At 40.3% G+C, this 13,934-nt stretch overlaps 1 protein-coding gene across 1 annotated transcript; it reads left to right on the forward strand.

The window, feature by feature from the left end:
* The first annotated feature begins 4,180 nt into the window (after positions 1–4,180).
* Positions 4,181–5,460, forward strand: LOC120065684 (vasopressin V2 receptor-like). The gene is made up of 2 exons (XM_039016755.1): positions 4,181–5,045; positions 5,255–5,460. The coding sequence occupies exons 1-2, from the start codon at positions 4,181–4,183 to the stop codon at positions 5,458–5,460; spliced, it is 1,071 nt and encodes a 356-aa protein (XP_038872683.1).
* The last annotated feature ends 8,474 nt before the right edge of the window (positions 5,461–13,934 follow it).

Genomic DNA, 13,934 nt, shown 5'->3' on the forward strand with positions numbered 1-13,934 from the left:
AAAATTCACCCAACTTATTGAGGGAAGCTTGTGAAAGGCTACCTGAAATGTTTGACCCAAGTTAAACAACTTCAAGGCAATGCTACCAAATATCAATTGAGTGTATGTAAACTTCTGACCCAATGGGAATGTGATGAAAGAAATTATTCTCTCTACTATTACTATGACATTTCACATTCTTAAAATAAAGTGGTGATCCTATCTGACCTAAAAAGGGAAGTTTTACTAGGATTAAATGTCAGGAATTGTGAAAAACTGAGTTTAAATGTATTTGGCTAAGGTGTATGTAAACTTCCGACTTCAACTATATGAAGCGAAATAATGAAGAGAAATTATAGATAAAACAAATCGGTGCTCATTGGCCATTGGACATAAACATTACACAACAAGTTAGAAATTGCAAATTCAACAATGAGTGGTTTGGAAGGAATCAGTGGCAAACTGCAAGCATTGCAAAGCAATCATTATTCTGCTATTCAGTGGAGTGGCTGTGTGGTCCTGTCTAAGATTAAGGGTCTCTTTTCCTAGTTTAAAATGATATACATTCAACATTGGCCATGCTGTCAATGAAGCATGATCAAAACAACTGACCTCGGAACTGCGAAATCAGACTTTAGTGAGTTCAAGACAACTGGGACCTCGGGAAAAACGAGCTACGACTGGGAAAATACATTTTGAACTTTCATCCAACTAGGAATTGTAAATTCGGAACTCGGGCATCTTTCTAGAGCAGGCCTGGGCAATTCCAGTCCTTGGGGGCATGATTGGTGTCACGCTTTTCCCCATCCCTAGCAAACACACCTGATTTAAACTAATTGCATTTTTTTATGAAGATCATGATTAGTTAATTATTGGAGTTGAGTGTGTTAGCTGGGGCTGGGGTAAAAGTGTAACACCAGTCAGGCCCCCGAGTTGCCCAGGCCTGTCTAGAGCTACTACCTAAAGATCACTGATGTCATCATGGTTCTACCCCCCCGAGTTCCCAGTTGTCTTGAAAGCACCATAAATCCAGAGAATACCAGACTTTGATGACAGTTTGATGACATTTTCCCACGAAGGACCTTCTCTTCAGCACCTTCCTGTTCAAGTAAGCACAGCACAACAAGGTGAGTCCAAAATTGTCTCGTATGTTGCTGCATAAATGATGTAATATGCCAGGGAGATCTGTATACTGTAACTAAGAAAGTAATACCAAGTGTATGTTGTGTAGTAAGCTGTTAGTTGCCCATGTGCCTCACCCTAATATTTTGGTCTATTTTCACCTCTTAATTTCACCTACTGTTCTGACTTGGTGGTGCACATGTAGCCTATAACCTGTTTTTGAGAAATGTAATCATTGAATATTATAAGAGATTTCATTGTCTGCTTATATGCCCCCTTTATTTATCCTACTGTTCTGACTTGGTGTACAGGGAGAACACCCTAAGAACGGCCCATGTTCTGAATTCTGTTGCTGTACATTTCAAAAGTGCTGAACAAATTGTTATATTGACTACGTCCGTCCTAGCTTGCTCATTAATGTCTTAATCGAAATTATGGATTGCCTCTTATCCACTTGTCGTCCCCTTATGCAATAGTTTGTACTGTATATCTCAATTGTCAGTAGAAACTACATTTGTTTAAGCAAGTCAGCCATATCAGCTATGTTTTTAAAAGGCAGTAAATGAGGCTGAATTAACTGTTTCGCTGCCAGACAAGGCTCCGCTGATAGACAGGTGTAGCAGTGGCTGTGTTGGGACTCTGATGTTGGTACAGCTTTATGTAGGCCCTAACAGTTTGTGGACACCGTTTGTCACCGTTATAGTGCTTTTTGTTTTTTTTACCCCACCAAGATTTCCATGCTATAATCGCCACTGGGTAATGCCAAATCAAATTTCATACATATGACAACTTTTTAATTATTTATAAATTATGCTTTTAGCTACAAAAGTCATGTATGTATGTGTGTGTGTGTGTGTGTGTGTGTGTGTGTGTGTTTTACATTTTTGGAAATGTATAACATTTACGTAAGTATTCAGACCCTTTACTCAGTACTTTGTTGAAGCACCTTTGGCAGTGATCACAACCTTGAGTCTTCTTAGGTATGATGCTACAAGCTTGGCACACCTGTATTTGGGGAGTTTCTCCCATTTCTTGTCTGCAGATCCTCAAGCTCTGTCAGGTTGGATGGGGAGTGTCGATGCACAGCTATTTTCAGGTCTCAAAGTTGTTCGATCGGGTTTATGTCCGGGCTCTGGCTGGGCCACTCAAGGATATTCAGAGACTTGTTCTGAAGCCGCTCATGTGTTGTCTTGGCTGTGTGCTTAGGGTGGTTGTCCTCTTGGAAGGTGAACCTTCACCCCAGTCTGAGGTCCTGAGAGCTTTGGAGTAGGTTTTCATCAAGGATCTCTCTGTACTTTGCTCCGTTCATCTTTCCCTTGATCCTGACTAGTCTCCCAGTCCTTGCTGCTGAAAAACATCCCCACAGAATGATGCTGCCACCACCATGCTTCCCCGTAGGAATGGTGCCAGGTTTTCTCCAGACGTGACGCTTGGCATTCAGGCCAAAGAGTTCAGTCTTGGATTCATCACACCAGAGAATCTTGTTTCTCATGTTCTGAGAGTCCATTAGGTGCCTTTTGGCAAACTCCAAGCGGGCTGTCATGTGCCTTTTACTGAGGAGTGTCTTCCGTATGGCCACTCTACCATAAAGGCCTGATTGGTGGAGTGCTGTAGAGATGGTTGTCCTTCTGGAAAGTTCTCCCATCTCCGCAGAGGAACTCTGGAGCTCAGTCAGAGTGATCATCGGGTTGTTGGTCACCTCTCTGACCAAGGCCCTTCTCCCCCGATTGATCAGTTTGGTCGGGCGGCCAGCTCAAGGAAGAGTCTTGGTGGTTCCAAACTTCTTCCATATAAGAATGATGGAGGCCACTGTGTTCTTGAGGACCTTCAATACTGCAGAAATGTTTTGGTACATTTCCCCAGATCTGTGCCTCGACACAATCCTGTCTCTATGGACAATTCCTTCGACCTCATGGCTTGGTTTTGGCTCTGACATGCACTGTCAACTGTGGGACCAGTGTGTGCCTTTCCAAATCATGTCCAATCAGTTGAATTTACCACAGGTGAAACATCAAGGATGATCAATGGAAATAAGATGCATCTGAGCTCAATTTCCAGTCTCATAGGGAAGGGTCTGAATACTTATGTAAATAAGGTATTTCTGTTTTTTCGTTTTAATACATTTGCAAACATTTCTAAAAACCTGTTTTCGCTTTGTCATTATTGGGTATTGTGTGGAGATTGAGGAAAAACATGAATTTAATCAATTTTAGAGTAAAGCTCTAACGTAACAAAATGTGGGAAAAGTAAAGGGTTCTGAATACAAATCCCCAAAATAATAACATTTCTTTGTCCTGGTTTCGAGGAATCACTATTTTTTATGGATAAAGCAAGTGTATAAAAAGTTACAAGCTAAAGGATGTTACTTTAGTAACAAGAATAAATCCCAAGTTTGACAAGAACAAATTGTATTCTTAATTCTTAGTTTACCTCCCTATGCAATTTACTGTGTAGCCTACACAAGTAAATGAGTCATCATAATAATTTTTGAACACTAATGCGTGCCTTTTTCTGAATTTTTGCAGTGAATCCTTAGTGCTGGTAGCCTATATTATTTTCAGATGTATTGCATTATATATTTTTTATGGCTGAGTTGGTAGAGCATGGCGCTTGCCACGCCAGGGTGTGAGTTTGATTCCCACGGGGGACCAGTACGAAAAAAAGGTATGTTAAATCTATGCACTCACTTCTGTTAGTCGTTCTGCATAAGAGCGTCTGCTAAATGACTCAAATGTGAATGTATAGAAGGCGTCGTTTGGTTATTGTAAAGGTGCAGAAGGGTAGCCCCTCCCTTCTGGGGCACATCCATAGATATAAATCCTTTGCCACCGCCGCCGCTCCTCTTCATTCGCAGTGGTGGTGCTATCCGTCTCCAAAGTTTTCCCGCGTCTACGCTTTCTACATCTACACTTTAAACATTTACATAAACGTGTATTTCAGTTGCATACATTTTGGCAAGAGTTTGGTTCATGTTTGCTGTACTAGCCAATGTTTTACCTGTAGCCGTACGTGGACATTGGCATAGGTGCCAAATTGTTTTCGTTTTTATCAGTAAAACTGTGACATTTTGCTTCAAATTATGACTTTCTTTAGTCCAAATATTAGTAATATAAGTTTGGAAACGGAATTGGCAGAGAATTTGCCCCGGGATGAGCGCTTGGCTCGAGTTGAAATAGCCCTTTTAAGCATAATATTTTTCAGTGGAGCAATCTTAAATTTTGGACTGCTATTTGTGCTGTGGAAGCGGAGGAAGCAGCTCTCGAGGATGCGCGTCTTTGTTTTTCACCTTTGCCTGGCAGACCTGGTTGTCACATTTTTCCAAGTTTGTCCGCAGCTGATGTGGGATGTAACGGACAGATTCTTCGGTCCTGACGTTTTGTGCCGCCTGGTGAAATACCTGCAGGTCGTTGGCATGTTTGCCTCCACTTACATGATTGTAGTGATGACCATTGATCGCTACCAAGCAATCTGTAACCCAATGGTTACTTTCCAGAGGCGGAGAGCGCGCTGGAACGTGCCTGTGTGCGTTGCTTGGTCTGTATCCCTCATCGGGAGTCTCCCTCAAGTGTTCATCTTCTCCCGAGTTCAAATCGCGCCTGGTGTCTATGACTGCTGGGCTGACTTCATCAAACCGTGGGGGCTAAAAGCTTACGTGACCTGGACCACTCTAGTGATATTTGTCTTGCCCATCTTAACTGTTATCGTGTGCCAAGTGCGTATTTGCCGAGCTGTTCAAATCAACTTTCACATGAAAACTCATCAAGTATCGACATTTCTCGCCAAGCCGCTGCCCTCCAGGGCAAGTAGCGTTGCTGGGGTGTCCAAAGCCAGGATCAAGACCGTGAAGATGACTTTGGTCATTGTTCTTGCCTACATTATCTGTTGGACTCCTTTCTTCACTGCCCAGCTGTGGTCCGTCTGGGATGTCCAAGCACCCACTGAGAGTAAGAGCTGTTCAATCTGTATATCTAAGAAATCCCTCCTTTGTCACACGTTTTAATGCCTGGATTACAACTTTACTTGCAATGTATGTTTACTATAGCTTATGTACTTGGCATTTTGGCGCCACCTCCTATATGTATTAAGGAATAGAAATACATGAGGACGCTTTAGATAATATTTTGTGTGTTATATCTTTTGATATATATTTCAGCTGCAACTTTCACCATCCTGATGCTCCTGGCGAGTCTGAACAGCTGTGCAAACCCCTGCATCTACCTGCTCTTCAGTGGGAAGCGCCCCAAGATACGTATGGCTTTGGTGTGTGTTAGCCAGTCGGACATGAATGACTCCATACAAGAGGACGCCACTGTGGTTAGCTCGCGGTACAGTTCCAAGAGCCTTTCTAACTCCAGATGAAACAAGTTGACCAGAGCTCAGTCTGGCTCAGGGGTGATTGGTGTCGCACTTTTTCTCCATCCCTAGCAAACACAGTGATTAATGCTGATAGAGCTTGGTGTATATAGGTGTAAAGAGCATATATTAAATATTCAGCTCACTAAGCATAGCTGCGGGAAGTAGTGGTGCTGCAGCACCCCCTGAAAAATCAGAATACCTTTTGAATAATTTTGAGAATAAAAAATTCACACACACTGGGCCTTTTACGAGTCCTGTATTAGCTGACCAATATAGCCGTCTGTAACATAGCCAATTTTTATTTCGATTTTATTTTATTTTTTCACAAAAGTAGTGCACTGGGCCTTTAATAGCCCTGTATTAAAGGCCCAAAATAGCTGTCTGTAGTGCAGGCATTTAAAAAATATATATATTTTTAACTAATACAGGCCTTTACTAGGCCTGTATTAGGAGACCGATATAAACTCAGCAAAAAAAAGAACCGTCCTCTCACTGTCAACTGCGGTTATTTGCAGCAAACGTAACGTGTAAATATTTGTATGAACATAACAATATTCAACAACTGAGACATGTGACTAACATAAATGGAATAATGTGTCCCTGAACAAAGGGGGGGGGGGGGGGGGTCAAAATCAAAAGTAACAGTCAGTATCTGATGTGGCCACCAGCTGCATTAAGTACTGCGGTGCATTTCCTCCTCCTGCACCAGATTTGCCAGTTCTTGCTGTAGTAAGATGTTACCGCACTCTTCCACCATGGCACCTGCAAGTTCCTGGACATTTGTGGGGAATGACCCTAGCCCTCAACCTCCAATCCAACAGGTCCCAGACGTGCTCAATGGGAATGAGATCCGGGCTGGCCATGGCAAAACACTGACATTCCTGTCTTGCAGGAAATCACGCACAGAACGAGTAGTATGGCTGGTGGCATTGTCATGCTGGAGGGTCATGTCAGGATGAGCCTGCAGGAAAGGTACCACATGAGGGAGGATGTCTTCCCTGTAAGGCACAGTGTTGAGATTGTCTGCAATGACAACAAGCTCAGTCCGATGATGCTGTGACACATCGCCCCAGACCATGACGGACCCTCCACCTCGATCCCGCTCCAGAGTACAGGCATCGGTGTAGCGCTCATTCCTTCGACGATAAACGCGAATCCTATCTCCCTGTAGCGCTGTCTTAGGCATCTCACAGTACAGACATTGCAATTTATTGCCCTGGCCACATCTGCAGTCCTCATACCTCCTTGTAGCAAGCCTAAGGCATGTTCACAAACATGAGCAGGGACCCTGGGCATCTTTCTTTTGGTGTCTTTCAGAGTCAGTAGAAAGGCCTCTTTAGTGTCCCAAGTTTTCATAACTGTGACCTTAATTGCCTACCGTCTGTAAGCTGTTAGTGTCTTAACGACCGTTCCACAGGTGCATGTTCATTAATTGTTTATGGTTCATTCGACAAGCATGGGAAACAGTGTTTAAAACCTTTACAATGAAGATCTGTGAAGTTATTTGGATTTTTACGAATTATCTTTGAAAGACAGGGTCCTGAAAAAGGGACACTTCTTTTTTTGCTGAGTTTAGCAGTCTGTAGCGCAGGCAAAATAAAAATCGCAGCACCCCCACCCCCAAACATCTTCCCGCTGCTATGACTCTAAGATCTAGCTACATCTGCAAATTGTTACAGCACATCTATGTTTATACGTTTTTCTGTCACTGAAAATGAATATAGATGGGGAGCTGTGTACAAATATGTAAATACTGACACTGACAGTGTTATAAAGAAACCTCATTGCATATTTTTTGAACACAGATAGTCAATGTGATTCAGGAATGTTCTCATGACATGAGTTTGAACATTCAAGCATTGAGCTGGTTAAGGTGATATATACGCAGTGAAATTAACTTGTGTAAAAAAGGGCCTATGCCCAACATACTGTCAGTGTTTGAATTCATATTTATTGCAATTTAGTTATTGTAACTATTGTTAGCCTCAGTGTTTTGCACATCTGATTTATGAAATTATGTCAGCATTAAAATGCATATTCAGGGTAGAAAATACATTGATTTCAAATATGCAATTTATTAATATATCAATTATAAAATATGAACTATTTAGTTTGAGCTGAAAACTACATGTGTAGAAAGTAGTCTACTTTATGATGTAGTCTACAATACATCTAGAATGCCAGTAAATGTAGACTATATCTGTTTTCCTCATTTGATCCAGGAGAGTGGGTCGGGTATATTCACAGCAGAGGTAGGCTACTTCAAACAGTGTCAGAGGGCACTGTGTCCCACGGCCAAGGGAGGTGATGGGTAGACACAGGAGGTAAGATGAATTCCAATAAAATAGCCTAATGATGTACTTAAGTTAGTTGTGACAAAATAAGTAAGAAATAAGAATTGGCTCCTATTTTACTATACCATGGTCCATTTACATTTAAGTCATTTAGCAGACGCTCTTATCCAGACTTACAAATTGTATGAGACATTTTGGAAAGTATCCTGCACAGGCCATAATTTAAAAAAAGAAAATGAGGATCTTATCATGGCTCTCCATCCTGAACCAATGACACTTAACAAATCTCAATGAAACTCTTTTCCACTCCCACAAACTCCTATTGGAAGACTGGTGGACTTAAAGCCTTGGGATAGTGGGATCAACACTCACACACTACTGCTAAGACCTGTTATCTTCTCCAGTGTGGCAGCTGTCTCAGTTTGGACCTTTTATGATAAAGGGTTCCCACCATTCATCAGCCAGATTTCTGACAACCAGACGACTCTGTCAGTTTGTTCATTCAGGAAGATATCCTGGTGAGTGGACTCAAAAACTCATTAGGAATCAAACCACACATAGGCCTACTGCACACATGTACGTACTTGTTTCTCTATCTCTCACACAAACAAAAAACACACTAACACCTGACAATATTTGCTTCAAAGTAAGTGTGTAAAAAGTGATGATGACGCACATTATGGTTGAAAGGTATTTCATTAAAACCTGCCATAGCCTATGTCACAGAATAGATTTGATTAGAAATACAAATGAAACAAACAGTCACCCTTAATGGCATTCGTAATTTGGTAAACACCTATGTTTGCATTCGCACAAAGGTTATTGTAGATGGTTCAATTAACCCCAAACATACAAAGGTCTCCTTTGTATGGTTTTGTTAGAGTATGTGAACATCAAATGAAAGCGAAAATGACTAAACATGGTTCAACATTTTCATAATATTTGTAAGATTAAATCTCACACCATTGTATATAAAATAGTCTTAAATATCTCTTACTAAATAACTTATCTCGACATCTCCAAAATATCTTATCCTGTTTTCATGGCAAACTTGCTTTATCAAGTATATGTGAACAGAGGTTTGTGGTAGATAAATAACATCGCTTTGGGCAATGCACATGTTTCAGTGTCCAGTTAGGATGTACATGTTTAATCTTTAAGTACAAAGCTAAATAAATGAAGTGGACACAACTAAACACAATACATTAGCTGACTGTTCCATGAACTGTTGAGGTGATGGTTTGTATGATGCATCGAGATCAGCTATACATGTCAGATCCCCATGCAAGATAGGACAGCTCGAAGTGATTTATTTTGTGAGATACAATCAACGAAGCCACGTAACATCATGATCGATTCCATGCTTGTGCGACACTGACAAACCAGATGTTTCCAAAATGGCAGGGAATATCGATCATGTCTTGTTGTATGACGTAGGCTACTGTGTGAATCAGATTGGTTCATCAATGTTGTAAGTCATCTGTTGGGGTTTCAATGTTCCCTTCTCTGTCAGTTTTGATGCTATCAGAGCACGTTCCCACTATCCAGATGGCTATTCAAACGGGATCATTAATGAGATAAAAATGCACTGCTCCTGGTGGATCATCCATCGAACCAATATTTGTGAAAATACTTTTTAAACAACAGCCAGCTTACAAAAATGATTGTTTATAATAAGAAATGCATCATGTTTATCATGTTTTAACCATGCAACGCATTGCATAAGAGTAAACATGAATATGACCAAGATGTAACGGAAAATTCACAGGAGATTTAATGACAATGCAATTTTATGCGGACTGTCCCGCTCTCTGATCCTTGAAGATAAGTGTTTATAATATTCGGGTTTGTATATAACAATCTTGTCTCTTTTCCGGCAACTGAATGATAAAATGACCTGCTACTGCCATGTGTTTACAAAAGCACCATGGGGAAGACTTGGTCGGGGACTCCAAAGAGACGGCGTTAGGTAAGCATGTATCAGTCAATAAGATTGATTCAGGGGTGTAAACGTTCATTTGTTGCACATTCCTGATCCTAGGCTACAAAATTACCACTACTACTGCAATAAAAAAAATACATATACAGGCCACAAAATTACCACTACAACAAACCTCAAAACAAGCCCCACACACAGATAGCAAATTACCAAATTGCAGCACTATCCCCCCAAATCCGTCCATATATCAACGTTGACAGGACAACAGCTTTCCCAGCGCAGGTACTGTACTATACTTACTATGCACAGTGCCATTCCCTACCGTTAAAGTTTAAAACACTGCACACTAAAATGACACTTCACAAAACGTGAAAGTGCAAGGTGCTATATATATATATATATATATATATATATATATATATATAAATAAAAGGAAAGGAGCATACGTTTTGGACCTTATATGCCTTCATAACCTGCTGTGCACAACATGTGCAAGCAGATACGTGATTAGAGACTGGCGAATAGGGAATCAATGCATATTAACAAGGAATATAGGATAAAAAATTGACAATTAAATGTCACAAATAATTGGAAATAGACAACAGTCTGGGCTATATAACAACATCAGAAGCAATAGATATGAACTACTCGAGTAGACTAAAAAGCTGAGAGAGCAGCGGGGGAACATTTTAACATCTAAAAAGTCCAACAACTTCAGATCTTTCGTGACAAATAAATAATACACCATCAATAGATTCATTAACTGTGGATCTAACAATGTATGGTCTTGTCCATCCGGCTTGCAACACTGGTATTACGCGCAGACAACTACGGTTACGCATCAACGAGCATCGCAGTGCCATCCGAATAAATTACTTAAAATCACCAGTGGCCAGGCATTTTCATGAGGCTAATCATGCTGTGACTGATCATAAGTTCTGTGCCATTGACTGTTTTCTTAAGCCACAGATGCCGCAATTTGGATGAGCGCCTTCTCCAGCGCGAAGCCCGATGGATCTTGTACTTAAAAACTCTACATCCCCAAGGGCTTAATGAGGAAGTGGACCTTGTATGTTTATTGTAGTGTTGTCTGCACAACTGAGCAAGAGGACAAGTACATTTGAGTGTCTAGTTTGAGAAACGGACGCCTCACAAGTCCTCAACTGGCAGCTTCATTAAATAGTACCCGCAAAACACCAGTCTCAATGTCAACAGTGAAGAGGCGACTCCAGGATGCTGGCCTTCTAGGCGGAATTGCAAAGAAAAAGCCATATAAATCCTATCTAGTTTGACGATTCTGTCGTAATCAGTGAAAACGTTATTGATTTTTACCGCTTTAAATGGCATTTTATAGATGTTATGTATTTCTATCAAATCAGAACTAGAATGTTTACTCAAAACAAAGGTTGTAATGTATGCTAGACATTTATAGAATAAATCATATCTAGTTTGATGATTCTGTGACAAACGGTGAATTAGTTATTGATTTTTACATTTGTAAATGGCTTTTGTCGAATGTCTATTGAATGTCTGATGAATGTTTGTTGAATGTCCGAATGTAAAACCAACTTGACCTCGGTCCCCTGCCGCTCTCTGAGCTTTTTAGCCTACTCGAGTATTTAATATATTTGCTTCTGATATTGTTACGTAGCCCAGACTGTTGTCTCTTTCCAATCATTTGTGACATTTGAATTGTCCATTTTTGATAGTCTATATATAGCTTGTTAATATGCATTGACTCTCTATTCGCCAGTCTCTAATCAACTATCTACTTGCATCTGTTATGCACAGCAGGTGTCTTAAAACCTGTTGAGGATAGAGGGCGCTATTTACACTTTGGGGGAAAATCGTGCCCAATTTAAACGGCCTCGTACTCTATTCTTGCTCGTACAATATGCATATTATTATTACTATTGGATAGAAAACACTCTCTAGTTTCTAAAACCGTTTGAATTATATCTGTGAGTAAAACAGAACTCATTTTGCAGACAACTTCCTGACAGGAAGTGGAAAATCTGAAATCGATGCTCTGTTCTAGGGCCTGCCTATAAATGTGCTTGATATTTATTAGTATACATGCACTTCATACGCCTTCCACTAGATGTCAACAGGCAGTGAGAGAAGAAATGGAGTGTATAACATGATCTGAGGTCGAATAAAAGCTCTTGGCATGACGTGACCCCAATTTCCTGTTTTCTGGAACGCGCGAGAAGGGACCTGGTATTGCCTTCTGTAAAGCTGTCGTTATAGACGACTAATATCTCCGGCTTTGATTTTATTTGATACATGTGACAATATCATCGTAAAGTATGTTTTTTCAATATAGTTTTATTAGATTATTGAAATTTTTTCGGGACGTTAGGCGTGTTGCTTTGTCTGCGTTTGTTCACGAAGGAGAGCTTCGCGCCACTTTGCTAGCTTTCCGTGCTAATTGACTGGAGAAGAGGACATTCTAAAACCAAACAACGATTGTTCCCGACAAAGGACCCCTTGTACAACATTCTGATGGAAGATCATCAAAAGTAGGACCCATTTTATGATGCTATTTCATATATCTGTCGAACATGTGAACTAGTAGTTTGCGCCCAGATTTTGGGCACGCTCTCGCCATAACGTAAACTGCATGTCGTAATGAAGTTATTTTTAGAATTCTAACACGGCGATTGCATTAAGAACTAGTGTATCTATCATTTCCTATACAACATGTATTTTTTAGTAATGTTTATGAATAGTTATTTGGTCAGAATATGTGAGTGTCAGAAAAATATCCGGACGTTGTGGGAAAAAGATGCTACGTTAGCACAATGTATAACCACTGATTTCAGCTCTAAATATGCACATTTTCGAACAAAACATAAGTGTATGTATAACCTGATGTTATAGGACTGTCATCTGATGAAGCTTATCAAGGTTAGTCAAAAATTATATATCTTTTGCTGGTTTGTTACGATCGCTAACTTTTGCTGCTGGTAAATGGCTTGTGTTTCTGGCTATTGTGGTAAGCTAATATAATGCTATATTGTGTTTTCGCTGTAAAACACTTAAGAAATCGGAAATATTGGCTGGATTCACAAGATGCTTGTCTTTCATTTGCTGTACATCATGTATTTTCAGAAATGTTTTATGATGAGTATTTAGGTATTTCACGTTGGTGTCTGTAATTACTCTGGCTGCTTCGGTGCTATTTCTGACGGTAGCTGTGATGGTAGCTGCAATGTAAAACTGATTTATACCTCAAATATGCAAATTTTTCGAACAAAACATAGATTTATTGTATAACATGTTATAAGACTGTCATCTGATGAAGTTGTTTCTTGGTTAGTTTGGTTGGTTCTTGGTTAGTTAGGTTGGTTTTGTGCATGCTACCTGTGCTGTGAAAAATGTCTGTCCTTTTTTGTATTTGGTGGTGAGCTAACATAAATATACGTGGTGTTTTCTCTGTAAAACATTTTAAAAATCGGACATGTTGGCTGGATTCACAAGATGTTTATCTTTCATTTGCTGTATTGGACTTGTTAATGTGTGAAAGTTAAATATTTCTAAAAAATATATTTTGAATTTCGCGCTCTGCCTTTTCAGTGGAATGTGGGAGGAGTTCCGCTAGCGGAACCCCGGGGCTAGACAGGTTAAGTAGGTGTCATTTTTATTTGTTTGTACAGCACTAATGATGGCATAAGGTTGACACGCATGCTCCGTTGCGTTTTTATATAGCATCTTGCACTTTTTGTATTCTTTCAAGCATGGATTAAATTATATTATTTTTGCATCTCGGCCTCCTTGGGTTATTCCTATCTGAAATGCAGCCATACAGCACACAACAACATTTTGCACACACAAACGTACACGATGTCGAAGAGAAGCCCCATGAAGATTGGCAGCCCAAGATGCGCTCATTAAAACAGCACACACCGTAACCATTGATTCAGGGACATGGATAGAAGGCTACAGCCAGTCAGCGCAATGAAAGGATGCACTGCCAATTTCAGCACCACCGAAGTGGACAGCCAGGACAACAGGAGCATTGTGCCAGGGCTCACCTCTGAGCACAACCAATAGGCTACATCGGTCATTGTCCCTAAACACATACAATAACGCAAAGCTGTATATCTATCAATAGCATTTAGACCCGCAAAAGCAAGCAATGACATTAAGAATCATAGATAAATCTAAAATGCATTGAAGTAAAAAGGAAAGGCCTAAAGTAACCACATATTACATTTTAAAAAATCTGCCAGGCTTACATG

The sequence above is a fragment of the Salvelinus namaycush genome, chromosome 20 (assembly GCF_016432855.1).
Source record: "Salvelinus namaycush isolate Seneca chromosome 20, SaNama_1.0, whole genome shotgun sequence".
Lineage (NCBI taxonomy): Eukaryota > Metazoa > Chordata > Actinopteri > Salmoniformes > Salmonidae > Salvelinus > Salvelinus namaycush.

What these genes read in the sequence shown, in the direction of transcription:
- LOC120065684 (XM_039016755.1), top strand. Translation starts at nt 4,181, where the DNA reads ATGACTTTCTTTAGTCCAAATATTAGTAATATAAGTTTGGAAACGGAA. An exon ending in TGTCCAAGCACCCACTGAGA is followed by an intron (nt 5,046 to 5,254) that starts GTAAGAGCTGTT and finishes TATATATTTCAG; the next exon opens with CTGCAACTTTCACCATCCTG.